The sequence below is a fragment of the Lichenostomus cassidix genome, chromosome 1 (assembly GCF_008360975.1).
Source record: "Lichenostomus cassidix isolate B80296 chromosome 1, HeHo_3.0, whole genome shotgun sequence".
NCBI classification, from domain to species: Eukaryota; Metazoa; Chordata; class Aves; order Passeriformes; family Meliphagidae; genus Lichenostomus; species Lichenostomus cassidix.
Genome location: NC_139479.1, coordinates 61,929,262 through 61,946,369, shown reverse-complemented (window position 1 = coordinate 61,946,369; position 17,108 = coordinate 61,929,262). Strand labels below are relative to the sequence as shown.

The 17,108-nt window shown below is 38.6% G+C and overlaps 1 protein-coding gene across 6 annotated transcripts in view; it reads right to left on the bottom strand.

Annotated features, from left to right (window-relative positions):
- The window catches only part of FNDC3A (fibronectin type III domain containing 3A), a 113,401-nt gene that overhangs the window by 19,461 nt on the left and 76,832 nt on the right, over positions 1-17,108 (bottom strand). For all 6 annotated transcript variants that reach the window (XM_085059924.1, XM_085059934.1, XM_085059969.1 and 3 more), the window contains 7 exons: positions 14,473-14,630; positions 13,241-13,300; positions 9,392-9,530; positions 8,841-8,894; positions 8,108-8,232; positions 4,687-4,861; positions 4,002-4,088 (listed from right to left, as the gene is read on the bottom strand). In XM_085059924.1, the coding sequence (XP_084916050.1) occupies positions 4,002-4,088; positions 4,687-4,861; positions 8,108-8,232; positions 8,841-8,894; positions 9,392-9,530; positions 13,241-13,300; positions 14,473-14,630 (798 nt within the window). The remainder of the gene's footprint in view (positions 1-4,001; positions 4,089-4,686; positions 4,862-8,107; positions 8,233-8,840; positions 8,895-9,391; positions 9,531-13,240; positions 13,301-14,472; positions 14,631-17,108) is intronic.

Genomic DNA, 17,108 nt, shown 5'->3' with positions numbered 1-17,108 from the left:
CAAGAATTTACCCAGCAGAACAAAGGATTTAATTATGTCACTTTACTCAGCACTTTTAAAGCCATGTTTGGCATACTGTATCCAGTTTTGGTTTTCCCAATTCAAGAGACACTGGGAAACTTGAAAGAGTTCAGAAGAGGGCCAGCATGGTAATGAGAAGATTAGAGAACCTGACATAGGAAAAAAAGCTTTGTTTTATTCGCCCTGAGTAAAAAGAAGTTTCTTTGGGAAGGATCTAATCACAGCCTTCCAATACCTACGAAATAGTTACAGAAGAGATGAAGACATTGCCTTCCAACAGATCTGTGATGACAGGACAAGAGCCAGGAGACACAAAATGTGTTAGAAGAAATTCTAGCTGGATATAAGAAAAGAATTTAATTACCATTAGAACAGACTGGCCAAAGAAGTGGTTGAATCGCCCAAGCTAAGGCCCTGCTTTTGACACAAATTTGACCCAGATGATCACTAAAAGTCCCTTCCAACCTAGACCTCTCTGTGATTCTAGGAAAATAAATTCCTGGTATTCTTTACTTTTCTTACTTTTTAGTTTAGTTTAGCAAAAAGCTAAACCACCTAGTAACAAAAAAAAAAAAAAAAAAGAAAAAAGAGGTATTTTTGCCTTTTAGATCTGTTTTAAAAATGAACAGAATTGAAAGGACAGCAGTGATGTTAGTACAGACTGAGAAGAGGAAATGCAAGCTAACATGTCTCTCAGACATTAAGTCTCCCGACTCAGTTTACAAGATTAATAATCATCTGGTTGTCTTTGTGCCCTTACAAATGAAGTTAAACAGGCAGTTAGCATTTACGTATTGTAATAGGGTTTTGAATGGTTATAAAGCTTCTTTCAAAAGCCTTAAGGAATATTACTACTAATTAAGTCTTTCCCCTGTATAATAAAAATTAAAGACCTGATTAACGTAACATTTGTTTCTCCTTTATATCCCATGAATGAGCGAACAGAGACTTCTGTTTATTGTTTTACTAATAAAAATAGTGTATAAACATTGGGGTTTTTTATTTTAATGAGAAACTTAGGATGCTTAAGTAACTATACATTTACTAGTAATGAGCATGATTAATGGGTAGGATTACTTCCAAAGGAAGACTATGATTAAGTCCTGAAAAAGCTAGTTTCAAGTCAATTAGCTATTCTTTAGCTCATGTGTGGCCATAATAGTGCTGTAAACATACTTTATATTATAAATGATTTAAATATTGAGTTAGGCAAAACCCCTAACAAAATAATATTCAGAAGTGCAAAATATCATCCAAAAAAGGAGTACTTACATGCTTTAGTGTTAACACAAAACAAATCAACCAACCCTTAAACTATTACCTTTCATATTGCAAAGAGAAGCTGTTCTTCAACAATTCCCAATTTTCCTTAAAAAATAGTAATTTAGGTGTGTGCGTGATAACAAACAGCTATCAACATTTTTCACTTGCAGACAGATGAGGTTATTCTGACTGTGCCTTAAGTTGCACCAGGTGAAGCTTAAATTGAATATTAGGAAAAATTCCTTCACAGGAAGATGGAAAGAGCAATCAAGCATTGGCAAGGCTGCCCAGGGAACTGATTGAGTCACCATCCCTGGAGGTATTTCAAAGATGTGCAGATGTGTTGCTTAGGGACATGGTTTAGTGCTGGGTTAACAGTTCAACTTGATGATCTTACAGGTATTTTCCAACCTAAATGATTTTGTGATTCATACTGTGGGACAAGTCTTTAGCTTCGTTCGAAAAACCAAGCAACTATTCAAGAGTGACTCAGAACCTAGAATACCCTAGGTTGGAAGGGACCTGAAAGATTATCTGATCCAACCCTTCAGGGAAAAGTGAGCCTAGATGAGATTATCTAGCACCCTGTCCAGTCATATCTTGAAAGCATCCAGTGATGGGGACTCAACCACATTTCTGGGGAGGTTTTTCCAGTGATTAGTTGATCTCACTGAGTAGTATATAGAAAATTTCTTTCCTATACCAAGATGAAACCCCTTCCAGTGCAACTTGCAGCTCTTGCCCCTGGTACTCTCCAGGTGGCTCCTTGCAAAGGGATAACCTCCCTCCTCTCTGTAGTCAGTAAGTCCTGGCAAACTGTGATGAGGTCCCGCTGAGCCTTCTCCAGGGAGAAAATACATAATTCCTTTAGACTTTCATTACAGAGCAGGTTATCCAGCCCTCTCATAATTTTTGGACCCTCCTTTGGACCATTTCCCAGACTGCCCATCTTTTGTGAATTGTGTGGATCAGAACTGGACATAGTTCTCCAGGTGTGACCTGACACAAGCTGAATACAGTGGGAAGATCTCTTACTCTGCTAGCAATGCCACTGCTGAGTCAGCCCAGGATCCAGTTTGCCTGAAGGTCCCTTTCAGCAAGGCTGCTCCTTGGTTATTCCAGCCCAGGTGCAGAGCTTTGTACTTGTCTCTGTTAAACTTCATACTCTTTTTGCTACCTCACTCTTCTAGCCTGTCCAGGTGTTTCTGTAAGGTAGTTTTGCTTTCTGATGCGTTCATCTGATCACTCAGTGTGGTGTCACCAGCAAACTTGGTGACAGTGCTTTCAAGCCTATCATCAAGATCAGTTGTGAAAATGAACAGCATGGGGCCTTGTATCAATCCCCAGGAGTTTCTACTTCAGTCAGGCTGCCAGCCTGACTAGAAACCATCAATCACTACCCTCTGAGTGGGACATGTTGGCCAGTTTTCTACTCATCTTGGATACTACCTATTCAGTTTGTGTCTTGTCAATTTTTGCAGAGAGAAGGCTGTGGCAAACTGTTGAATACTTGCTGAAGTTCAGATAAAGAACACCCACTGATCTCCTTGGACCAACTGGAAGTGTTATCTTGATGTTGGACAAGATCAGGCTAGTCAGGCATCATTTACTTTTGGTGTAGGCTTTTCCCCAATTGCCTGCTGTATTTGGCTTGTAATATTTTCTAGGAAGATTTTTCCATTTCTTTTCCAGGGACTGAAGTAAGATTATTGGGCCTGTAGCTCCCTGGGTCCTCTCTTGGGCCCTTCTTGTAGATGGAGGCTATTACATTCACCCTCTTCCAGTCGTCAGGGATATCCCTTGGTCTGCATCACTTTTCAAATACAGATAGGAGTCTTGCAGCAAAGTCAGCTACTTCTCCTAACATCCAGGAGTGGAGTGAGCCCTTCCATGAGACCAAAGCACAGCCTTGTGACAGCTACCTTCTCCTGTGATCTGGGGTCCAGTTATGCTGGTAAAGGCAGAGGCAAAGAAGGTATTAAAAACCTCTGCTTTACTGGCATTATTAATAACTTGCTTCCCTGCGCTGTTTAGGAATGGCCTCTGTATGTCTTCCCTGTGCTTCTATTTACTTCTCACATATCTGAAGAAACCTTTTATGTCATTCTTGACATCTTTGGCCAATTTCAGTTCTAGCTGATCCTCAGCTTTCCTGACTGCAACTCTGCCTGTCCTGGCAAAGTTCTTGTAGTCCTTGATGGCTATTTGATCACCTTCCCATGGCCAGTATTCTTTTTAGCTTTTAACCACACCCAAAAGCTTGCAGTTAGGCCAGACTCATCCTGAACTAGAAGTTCAGCCCTCAAGACTTAATTAGAATGGGCTCAGCACCATGGTAATATGAATGATTTACTAACAATTTTCTTTTCATCAAGGCTGCTCCTTATCCCAACACCTTCAGTTGCATTTACTATCAAAGAACCCATAGCTACACTAAGTAATATTGCCCATGTATATGAAACAAAACAGCCAAATAAAAAACCTCATCTGTTAAGAACATGACTTGGAATTTCAAGATACCTGAAACTGTGTTATGCCCTTGCAGAGGTTCTTATTCCTTCTGCAGAAACAATAATGCAGGTGTTCAGCCGATAATTTTAAGAGATTGAAATTTTAAGAAACTGGCATCAAATTTAGTTTTCTTTAAAAATGGCCCTCCCCACTTCTGAGTCAATCTCAAGCTATTCTGGTGCCCAAACATATGAAAAAGATCTTACCCTAAATTTGTATTTTGTACTACGCCTCAAATTCTTCACTGTGTAGGTAAGATCGTCACCATCATATTTTGGCTTGAAACCATATCCCTGCAGAATTAAATATGATTATTTGAAACATTATCTTTGCACACCAGAGGATCTAACATACTTCATACAAATAAATTACTGTTTCAAACTGTAAGTACAAAGTAGTAAGTGCACCTTTTTCATTGTGTAAACACATTTTTATTTTTTTTTAAGAAGTGAGAATTCATTAATAATTTTCCAATCAGGAAAGGAGAAAAGAACAGTAAGAAAGACATATACAGTGTCACTGGAAATTATACCTAACACTTTCAAAGGGTAGAACAGTACAAATTTTAAAACAAATGTGGTTAATCTGAAATGTCATCTAGAGGGACCACATTACATGATGCAATTGCTTTGATCCAGCTCTTACAAGGCTTAACTTTCACACACAAACTCACAAAGTTATAAGCAATTTAAAAGTTTGCAGGAATGGAGCTTCATAACACTAAACATAACAAAAAGAAGAAAGCTAGGTGGCCTGGTCACAGCAATGACAATTCATTAGCTTAATTTCAGAAAATACAGTTCCTAGTAGAATATCTCAGCAAAAATAATCATTGCTACACTTAATACAATAATGTATCAAATATATTGAGAATAAGTATTCTAAACTTACTGAGTTCTCATCCTCCATCTCTAATATATATGAGATTCCTTCATCTGATGGTGTTCCTGAGGGTTTTGTCCACTGAAGGGATAACCAAGTAACTCCAGCATTAATCAGCAAAGGACTTGCTGGTGTGGTTGGGGCAGTGCCTGAGGTATGATACAGGACTTCTTCACTAAAATCACTGTTTAAAACAGACAGTAGGTAAACTAACTAGACACAATAATTAGTATCTAAAAACCAAAATTCTTACTAAACACAGCTATGACAGTTTCTTGGACATATGTGCAATGGGAAATTGCAAGCTGTTACATGCAAACAACTAAACTTGCCCATGAGTCTGTCAGTAACAAAACACCTGAACAAGGTTAACGTGTTCATAGTTGAAAGATTCCTTTGCATGATATAATTACAATGTTTTGCTAACCAAAACGTTTTGCTTTTTCATAATAACTCAGTATTCTAAAACACTAAAGCTCTATATGCAATAATATACTAATACTACAGCATCCTTCCTTTTTGAAGTGAAAACATAAAGGCATAAAAGCATTTATGGCAAGACCTCAAGACAAACTTTGCTTATGTGTCCCAAGCTTACTTTGAAGTACTAGTTTCTCTACTGACTCAGAAAATAATAGAGTAATAGCCTCATTCAATGGTGAGCTACCTTAAGAGCTGATAAAATGAAAGTCTTATTGCAGAAAAAGAAGTAGAGTGCATACCAGTGAATCTCCTAACACAACTGTTATCCTTATCTGATTTAGATTAGATATACCTTGTGATGAGAATACAAATAAATTACCTGAAAAAGACCTACTGTGAAACAGAGGATGCAAAAGTCAGTATACATGTCCTATGCTTGCACAGATGGTCTGACATGCATCCAACTAGACTAGAAAACCCCACCTGCTCTCAGCTGGCTTTGCTGCTTCTACCTCAGATCTGAAGGATCACTTACAAGCCCAAAGCTGGTTTAGCTTTTTTAAACATATGAAACTAATGGCAAAGACATAATTTTAATCTAAAAGCTAAGGATTACCTAAGTGAGCATCAGGAAGCCCTGAAAACAAAATCCTCTGTATAGCTGAAACAAAGGTACCAGCTAAATATCTCATGTGTTTTGAACCTGACTTGCCTGAAAAATCTCAATAAAACGATAACTCAATTTCACTTTCTCTCTTAGTCAATCTATATTATATTAATGCACATGTTATAAATTTTGGTCTGCATTGAGGTGTTTTTAGCATTTAAAGGAAAAAAATCTTACAGACAGCACCCTATCAAGAGTGATGAATGCACAGAAAACAGACATACTGTCTGGGAGGACAGTCAAAGAGATGTGAAGCAAGAAGGCAAAAAGTACAAAACATGAGTAAACTTCTAATTTGTGGAAATAGTATTTTTTTTCTTGTAAGAAGTCACAACCAAGAAAATTTCTGGAATGGAGATTATGTGATATCTACAATATATTTACTAAAAAAGAAAAGTCAGCATTTTATAGGTACCCTGGAGAAAGCACGAGGAGAGGCTAGACAGAAGTAGTATGTCTAACTCTATTCACAACAAACTATTGGAGTCACCAAGCAGATATAAGGTAAAAAAACCTCACATCTTAAAAAACTTAATCTCTAAACTTGATTGAACCACTCCAAAATACACTGAAATAAACTAAAAGAGTTCCAGCCATAGCCATATTTGAATGACTATTAAACAATTTCCTCAGAAGTACAATATTACCTATTTTTGAAAACAGGTTTTATTATTCCAGTTTTCTTTAACCACTGTTCCATGTGAGGCTAGAATTAAATTTAAAAATTAGTAACTCAGAGATAAAATATCTGTTCTTGTTGGCAAAATTATTTAGACAAAATTCTGTCTCCAGATGCCTAATGTTCTCAGCATCCTTCATAAGGGATAAACAGGCACTCTACACTAATAAATATTATTTCAAGAGACTTCTTAATTAAATAATACCATAAAGACAATAAAGCCCATCTTCTCACAAGGCAATGAAATATTGATTTAAAAATCTATTTAGTGTGATTAGTTTAAGAAGGGTACTTAACTGATCAGTGTCTTCAAAGCTTATGCTGGAGGAATCTGTAATATGTGCAGCTATTCCTAGAGGGTGCATTTACACTCAGATGTAAAAGGAGAACAAGAGGAGAGTCCAAGCACTGGACCCTGCTTAACCACCAGCTCCCTCTCTGTCTTTATTTTTAAGTTCCAACTAAATCTCATCAAGACAAAGTCCAGGAGCAACTCAAGAGAATAATTAATTCCAGGAACATCATCCAGAAGGTAGTAATGTAATAGAGACTACTGGAGCACACCAAAAGTTATTCCAGTCCACTTCAGTGTCCTCTGACAGTGGCACAAAGCAGGTGATTAAGGAAGACACAGGAACAGGCACATAATGCAATGCATTCTCTGCGTATGCTCCAAAGCCTCCCAAGACATGCTAAAGATCTTCTCAGCCAGCTGTATTTTTCACATACTTCTCATTTTGTCCACAGAAGATTCTTTCTGCCCAGCATGAATTATGACCCTGCGTCTGGCTCCCTACTCTTTGCATTGTCCTTCAACTCTGCCCACACAGGCACTGCTGCTTCAAGCACCTCCTTCTGCCGGCTGAAGGACACAAAACACACATCCTCTCTCATGCCATAAAAACACCACTCTAGTGAGCTGCAGCACAATGTTAATAATATCTGAATTTAAAAAACAAACGCAAAATAGTAATTTTGGGATGATGGTGAGGGAAACCCTATTTTTGTGCCACACAGGACCTTAGGGTCCAAGTACTATTAGGTAGCATGGACACCAGGATTCTGCTCTAGAGGAGATGAGCTCTGGTAGTGTGTTGTTAGCCAGGTGAATCTGCTTTGCCTGATGACCAAGAAGCACACTCAAGAACTAATGCACCCAATGGTGCAAGCATAACTTGAGAAAACTTTTTTTCGGAGTTCTTATTTCTTCTACTGAAGTCAAATGTCATTCCCTCAAAAATTCAAAACAGTTTGGTGCTTGACAAATTCTGAAAAGTAGTAATTAAAAGCATGAACCACATATCCTAAGCATTTATAGTAAGTTCTAGAACTTCTAAAGAATTCATTGATATGGTAATGTCATTTCTGTCTATTTTCAGGGTAACAGGAGACTAACAGGCACTGTAGATGAAGGGACAATATCCCAGCACATAGGCTATCCGCAAAAAGAATAATCCAATCACATACTGTGAGTTAACTAAGCGGTTGGACTAGGTGATCACTGTAGGTCCCTTCCAAGTGAAATACTATATATTCTACATTCCATTTCAGATCATTTGGACAAAAGACCTTTTTCTTTAAATGCCACCATATGTTCTTCCTAAAGAAGCACATACATGCATGCACATGCATTCTATATTTATGTATGTAATACCATTTACCTCATTCCCATGTCATTTTTGGCTGCTAGCCTAAAGGTGTACCCCATTGCTGGTGATAGTTTAGTGATCCTATACTGCTTCTGTTGACCATAATAACACTGGCAAAACTCTCCATTTCCTTTTCCCTAAAAAGGAATAAATAAATTATATTATTGACCTGATTATACATGCATCCATCAATTGAAGTACACTCAAACGTTAAGTAAAATATTTTTTTGAAATTAAGTATAACTCAAGAATCTCCATACAGTAAGGCAGTAGCATATGAAACTCTGTATTAAATTAGCAGCTTTTTTCTTTTCTTTCAATTTCCCAGTTCCACAGGGCTGAAAGAATAAAAGCCATGAAGATTCTGCAGCTCTGCCATCTCAGGATAGCTGTCCAGGTTGAGACTGCAAGATGTTTGCAGGGCTATAGTTGATCGAACCACTTATTAAAAAAGAAAGACTGTTACAGGAAAGTGATCCGTGTCAGCTCCTCAACGCAGTATTGGACTACAAGTGAAAAAGCCACTATTAAGAGTGGCAGAATCATGCAATTAAGATCATCTTATATCTCCCAAGGAAAAAAAAAAAGGAGCACTAACTGTGTTTTAATAATTGCTTCAAGAATTACATATTTGTCACATGGTCTAAGCAGAAGTCTTAATTTTTACACAACTTGACGTGCACAGTCACATGCAGTTACTTAAAAAAATTACAAGATTAAAAATACAATTGAGTAACTTGCTTACTTCATCCCATTCCAAAAGGTAACTGTGGATTTTGGAACCATTATCACAAGATGCCTGTAACACGAAAAGAAGAAAATTAGAACTCAAACTGGATACAAGACTACTTAAAAAACGCATATATGGACCAAACCATGAGAAGAACAGTGGAAGGCAAATGATGCTCCACGTATATGGTGGTTTCACTTGTCAAAACAGTCCTAGTTCAGTCTCCATTCAATGAAAGCTTGTGTCACATTTCTAATTTCTTGAATTAAATTCTTAATAATATTTATTATTATTCTTGAACCAAGAATTCTAATTTCTTGAAAGGCACTAGGGACTGAAGTCGGTAACTTTATTTTCAAAGACTCCTTGCTTTTCTGGGAATCCTTCTCTATTTACTGAAGCCCACATTTAACCCAGCAAATCTATTAACAGTCATGGAACTGTGACTGAAATTTTAAGTTTGACAAAAATTTTCAATTTCAATTAACTGGTATTTTATTGATAAATCCACAACAATTCTGAAGAGTTTAAAATAATTATTTTACAGGCTATGAAGCAATTCTTACCTTCCACTGAAGAGTAAGAGAATTTTTGGTCCGATTAGTTATCCTGGGCAGATTTGGAGTATCAGGTTCACAACTTGCTGTGGTAAAACTTTCTGCTTCTGAAGGGCTCCCCTTTACGCAGTTGCATTCTACTTGGACTCTAAAATGCAAAAGAATCAATAATATTTTGCTTCAGAATCTGTATAGTTTCCAAAGAAAACTTCGAATTAAGTTACTGCCTTGCTGCTTTGTTATTAAAATATCACTGTTACAAATAAATAACTGGGGGAAACATCTCGGTCAATAGACGCAATAAGAAAGAAGAGTCCTTTATTTTGGATGGACATCATTACCATCAGTTTGCTTTAGTCTCACAATTATATTTGAAATATGTCTGTTATTAGCTGTACTTTGGTTGGAAAATAATGGTATCATTTTGCAGGCTCATTATCTGTTGCAGAGATATTAACTGACATGAATAATTCTTCTGCAAGTGCTTTCGTCAGATGAGCACAACGAAGCTGTTGATATATTTTCAGAGTATCCTTTGCACTCATTTAGATGCTCTGCTGAGTGTGTTCACCTTGTCCTTTCCTTAATAAAGCTACGAATTAACTCCCCACATACTTCAAGAGTGACTTCTTGCTTCTGTTTTGAAGAAAAATTGTTTGTTTTTCAAAAAGCTTGTCTCCAAAAGGAAATCCATGGTAATCATCTGGCCTTCCCCTGCCCCCTAAGCTGTGCAGCTATGCCTTGCCTCCTCTTTGGGTCAACACAACTGGCACCTTACTTTCTTCTGATATACCTGTTCCTTTGAAAAAAAAACCAAAACCAAAACTCTCCAAAACTCTTTCCTCTGACCACCAATACAAGATCTGGGTTGACAGCTTATGAAGATACAAAAATCCTGATATATTTTGGATGCATGAACAGCAAATCACAGGAAATCTGGCTTTATTGATTTCACAAATAGCAAGGAGACATTCAAACAGTGACTAAAGTTGAACACAAAGTTGTTTGTGGTTGCATACAGTTGCAAATATGTAATATGTCAGTTATCTTTGTGGTTGAGTTGTTCCAGTCTTCACTGATTTTGTGCACTGTTCATACTGGTAGAATTTTGTTTAGGAAAACTTGGGTGGCCAAGCCACCAATTCCCATGTATTGCCTGCAACAACCAGAATTAAGTAAGAAAAAATCTCAATGAAGCCTGCTGTTAGAGGACTTACATAGAAAAAAAAAAATCTAGGCATTGACCCTTATGCTCCATGAATTTTCAACATAAACCTTGTTGGATAAAATACATAAATGCTACTAAAAATAGGAACAAAATCACAGGGAAACACTTCCCTATGAAAGAGCTTTGAACCAATTTACCGTTTATCCTCCTGACCTTGTGCTGCAGGCAATATAAGGGCTGTGATAAGAACAGACCAGCCCTCTTTTGCTTTCCGTTTGGCAACCAGGACAATACTCCAGAAAACAGGTCTGGGAGGTGTAGACCCCTTCAAACCAAGGACTGGGAACCTAGCTCTCCCACCTGAGCAAATGTCAAAAAGGCTATTGTACACGGTGAATCCTAACCTGAACCTGATGTGAAAAGAGGCAGAACATTGTTAACTTGAAGCCCTACTCTGACACAATTCTGCTCCCTGTGCTTCCTACCAGCTGTCTCTAAATAGCTTCCCTTGATTAGTACACAGGGATCTTGGCGTTCTTCACACAGTCAAGAGAGGTAAATTCCTCACATGTTGGACATTCAGTCATGTCTAAGAAGGTATTCTCCACTTGCCATTATCTCCTGAAAAGGCACTTCTTTTAAAGAGACTTTCATTTCTGCCTTAACAATTTTATTTATCTGTAAACTGTTGTATTCACACTGTTTGTTTTTTTTTTGTAAACCAAGAATCAGGAAAGTTTGGGTTGGAAGAGACCTTTCAAGGTCAACTTGTCCAAACTCCGCTGCAATAAGCAGAGACATCTTCAACTAGATTAGGCTGCTTAAAGCCCTGCCCAACCTCTCCTTGAATGGTTTCCAGGGATGGGGCATCCACCATCTCTCTGAGCAACCTGTTCCAGTGTTTCACCATGCTCAGTGCAAAAAATTTCTTCCATACATCTAGTCTAACTATACCCATTTTTAGTTTGAAACCATTATCTCTTGTCCTATCACAACCGGCCCTACTAAAAAGTATGTCTCCGTCTTTCATATAAGCTCCATTTAAGCCCTGAATTTGACAATACCAGTCCAATACAGACCCCTGCAGGACACCACTTGTCACTAATCTCCATCTGGACATTGTGCCATTGACCACAATTCTGTGAATGTGACCATCCACTCAATTCCTCATCCACCAAGAAGGATACTAGGGGGGACTGTCTCAAAGATCTTTGTGGCGAGCACAGACCTTTCCTGTGAGAAATTTTTCTCTCTTCTTCCTGTGTTTTATAAACAAAGATAAAGTTTGGATGATATGAACAATTCAAGCCTGGCCAATCAGCGTGGGGGGGAGGTTTTGAACTGACCAATCTGAGTGACCTTTGAAAGTCTATGTAAGTTGAAATTAATTAATAAAAACAGACATTTTTGCCACACTGAAGACTGGACTCCTTCTCTCTGCTAGCGGTTCAACAGCGACAGATCTTACAGAAGTCCAGACATGTAACATCTGCAGTCCCTTGTCCACTGATACAGTCACTTGATCATAGGCCACTTGGTTCATCAGGCAGGACTTGTTCTTGGTGAGGCTGTGCTGGCTATCCCAAATCACCTCCTTGTCCTTCATGTACCTTAGCATGGCATCTAGAAGGATCTGTTCCATGATCATCCCAGGCATAGAAGTGAGGATGACAGGCTGGTAGTTTCCACAGTCTTCCTTTCCACCCTTTAAAAAAATGGGTGTAATGTTTTCCTTTTTCCAGTCACAAAGGACTTCACCTGGTTCCCATGACTTTTCAAATATGATGGAGTGGTTTGGCAACTACATTACCTAATTACCTCAGGACTCTGGGATACAGAGTCAGATACAGATACAGACTTATGCACAGGTTCTTCAGGTGGTCTCAAACCTGTACTTCTCTTACTGTGGGAAGGACTTTCCTTTCCCAGTCCCCATCCTGCTGTCCATCCACTGGAGAGGTATGAGAAGAGAGGTTGCCAATGAAGACTGAGGCAAAAAGGTTGTCAAGTACCTCAGCATCTTCCTCATCCATTGTTCCCAGTTTGCCAGTTGTGTTCAATCAGGAGAATACGCTTTCTCTGACCTTAGTTTCTGGATGACAAAGGTATAGAAGCCCTTACTCTTTGCATCCCTTGCCAAGTTCAGGTCCAGATGACTCTCCAATATTTAAAAAAAGAGGGAAGAACACCACCTAACCACATCTTCCCAATCCTATGCTATTTCTTCTGACCTACTGAAATAGTAAATTCTGCTAGAAGGGTGGAACTACACTGAGCTGGATGCACACTGTCATGCATATGGGGTCAGGTTCACTGATCTACTGAAGCAAAGCAAAAGCAGCATAACATGACCTTCAGGTGGCCACACAGAGAGCATCTTCCAGGGCAAGGTACTTTCCTCTGCTGCTTGTGTAAAATTGAGAGAAAGCAGCATCTGTGCCTGGCTCCAAGAACAGAAAAAGGTAACTGCTGGCATAAAGGAAAGAGCATGGATGCAGGATGAAGGTGCACCAGTCTTGTCTTGTGTTGTTCAAAATGGACTGAGTGGTCAGCTAAGGCAAAAATGTTGATTTGTGACTTAAAAGAGGGTGAGAAGTGGTAAAGACTGTCTCTGAAGGCTTAGGCAAATACACCATGAAACTTTTCAAACATTTCCACTGAATTTAATGAAAAGAAAATGAGATACTCACTTTGCATGGTAATCAGTTGCTGGCCTGAGATCATTTACAGTAACTTTATTTTCTTCTCCACTGGAAAGAGATACAAGTTTGTTTTAAAGACTGTTTCAGAATTCCATAAATTTATAAAAAAAGACATGTATCATCTAACTCATTCAACACATCTTCTATGAATTGTATTTGCTAACAGTTTGTCTTTTGTTAAATATAGCAATATGTAAATACATTTATCTTTGAATTTTAGAGGCTTCTCGTGTTATTCCTGTTCTTTTGCCCTGGTGCACAAAACAAACTATTTTGTTTGGTGCTTTCTAAAAAGTAGCAATTATTTTCTTCTTTACTTAGCAAGACAAGCTGCATGTGTATGCATGTATGTTATTAATCAAAAAAACCATTGAAGTACTGGAGCCTACAGAAGCTCAGACCAGCCTTGCAAAAACAATTATCTAAAACTGTACTTGACTGCACATACCTACTTGTTAGAGGCTAGGAAACAGAAAAGGCACCAAAACAATATTAGTCTGTGTTTGCTGACATCAGCTTATCTTAGCAAAGGTCATTTCTCCTCCTCTAGTTTCTTGGATAGGGATACTCAACTTGTAATTACATGAAATCCATGGAAGGTAACTACGATAAACTAGCTAGATACAAAGGTTTATAACTATTAGAGAGCTCTATACCCTTAATTCTAAATTTGACTGTCATATTTCTCCAAACTGCAAAAAACTGACTGAAAACCATTTTGTTAGGAATGAAACAATTGAAGAGTTTTGTTTGCTTTGCTGCTGCTATGAGTTGTATTCTGTATGAATTTAGTTATTTTTTTTCTATCATAAGACTGTCTCTTACCAAGAGCAGTTTTAGGGAAGGGAGAGATAACCTTACTGGGAACAGGAGAATGTGCTGACATTAAAAAAAATAATATAATTTATTTTTCTCACTACTTGTATGTCTCACTATTTGAGTACCCATGGTATGTAGTGCAGCCAGTTGAAATACAGCAAAAGTGGTATTAAAATATGCCTCCAACATGTAAGAACAAAGTCTTTACATTCCAGTTGATGGCAGAGACTTCATTAACAAAATGAAACAAATTCTACTGAAAAAAAGTAGCCCATTTCAAAAAAGTTACACAAAACTGCTAATTGTTAAATTTTCTGGACAAGAAGTAGATTTTTAATCCGCAGGTTTTAAGCCACATATTTCAATGCCGCAGCAATTAAATAAAATTAACCAACACGTACATGTACACAGTTCTGTACTTTCCATCTTTTCCAGTACTTGAAATCATCACTTCGTAAGTATAAACCTCCGGTATGTCATTCTTGTCTGTGTCTTCTCCAGTATCACTGGATGGAGGGGACCACATCAGCAGTGCTGTTCTCGCCTGAATATCTGATACCTGTAGGAACACAAAGTTTGGAGATCTCTCTATGTAAATGCTATTATATACAAATGTAACTTTGCCACAAAGGATCAAAGAAGAGAAAAGAAAATCATATACCATTAGCAAATCAGAGTATTTATACTGATACAATAGCCACTAACTAGTTTTTACAGATGAAATCAGGCTGGAAATGCAAGGAATGCCATGAGAAAAATGCAATGCCGGGCAGGAGGCTGAGGGCAGAGATGCCTGTTGGTCCCGAACGCCACCCAGTGGGCTGCTGAGACATGGACTGGAGCACTGGTGAGGCACAGGAGTGTGAAGCACACCCTGCGTCATCGGGCACTTCATTAAACCGTGCTTCAGGCACCTTTTCCTCTGAAGCCACAGGGACTAACTATGAATTCTTAATAACGTCTTGGTGCTTATGAAATACACAGAGATGAAGGCATGCTTACAAGGTCAATGTACATACGCATAAATATATATGAGAAAATATCCTGAAGAATTTCTGTGGTGGCCTTTGCCTGCGTACCCCACCTGCTGCAGAAAGGTGCAGATAAGAATAGATGGTGTGACAGAAATATACGTATAACCAGTGTGTGTGAATGCAACACTTCCAAATATCCAACAAGTTCTGGCTCCAGCAGACTAAATGTGTTGAAGGCAGTGACCCTCAGGTGGCTTAAATGGAAATGGAGAATCACAAGGAGACTCTTGAAACACAGAACTCCATCAGCTTCAAAAGTGTAGAGGTAGCATGAAAAATTGTAACAGAGGGGCAAAAGACGGATGGAACAGAGCAATGGTCAAAACCTGGCTTGACATTGTAAGAAATTGCCCTGCCAACCACTGCTGCCTCCAGCCCAGGCCTGATGGATGCTGTGAGTAGCTGCACCCCAGCTGGTGCAACAGCAGTTTGGGGTGCAGCAGGCACAGACTCACAGCTCCAGTGGGTGCATGGGACCTGGTGGAGCTTTCTCAATGGCCTGTGGATTAGCAGATCATAGGGAACAACAGATTCTAGGGAACAGTCCAGTTACACACAAAGCTACTGAAGCACCCACATCTTCCACAGGAGACACCTAAGTAGGGGCCACCCACACTCCCAGAAGAGTGGGTGCTGCTTGAAACCTGTATGTGCTGCAAGGGGCTGAGAATGCTCATGTTTTTGTAGGTGAATGCACAAATGCATGCAGATGATTATAAATTTTTAGGATACATTATAGAAGAATGCCTAGAAATTTGTGAGAGTCTGTAAGTACTGCACATCTGCTGTTGTGGTTTATATGTGGCACCCATCTACTGTTTCCAATAATTTATAAGAGAACTCAAAACACATTTCATTATATGAAATGAGTAGTTTTACAGTAAGACTGTAACATATGTCTATTTTGGGAATAATTGCTTTTGAAAATCTATTACCTGAGTATCAGAATCAAAAAGCTATCTTCACAACTGGTGATCTCAAAATGCTATAATGTACTGAACTAAAAAACTGAATAGGTCAACTTCAAGAGTGAAGCAGAGAGGACATGACTTATTGACAGCAAACACAGAGGAAGAAAAATCCCATTATGTGAGACCAAACATCTTGGAAATAAATGTCACTAAACTCTTATGCACTAACATGATTTTCCATCATACCCTAAAAGGGATCAAATGCTGGTGGGACTACACACTGAAGCTTCTCTTTAAAATCTGGTAAGAAAAGTTCCACTACTATCTTGATGCAATCATAAACTAGACTAACACTGTCTATAACCACTGCAGTAAAATTCTAGCATTTCTGGAAGTCTTCGGAGTTGCGGAAAGCATCTGATAGAAGTTCCCTCCTGGAAAATCTTTACCCCACCCTTCTGAGGAAAAGAAATGTTGGTTCCTCAAGGAGCTCCTGTACTTCAGGACTATTAGATCTATTTTAAGATGATCTCTTCCTAGTTTTAACTACTTTAACAGTGGCATTTTTTCCCCTAGCATCCAGGCAATGTCTCTCTCACTACCATACAAGCCTACTAGTCCTAGCCACCACGGAGTTGAACATTTTCCCTTCCTTTTGCAGTTGCTTCTTATGCATTTGAAGACTGTTAGCATTTGAGTTCCCCCTCACCTACCAAATCTGATCATTCTCACTGTTCTCCTTATGTCCCACTGACTCATTATCTTCAGTGCTTTGCCCAGAACACCCCATCTAAAACTTTGCTAATGCCAAACTGCCACCTGACATATTACATTTCCTCCATACATAGGATATTTAAAAAAACCAAAACACTGTGACATAAGGAAAAAAGAAGCATTTTTGAAGAACCAAATTTAAGATCAAAAGAATCCACTACTATTATGTGCTCCGAGACACTCTGGAGTGGCTTTTTCAGAAAACTTGGTAATACTTATTATTTTGTATGCTTATGCAAGTGGCTGCATTCGACTCTGGTTGCAGCTCTGAGCACTGTGTGGCTCTGCAAAGCAGAATACAATACTTGAGTCAGGCCT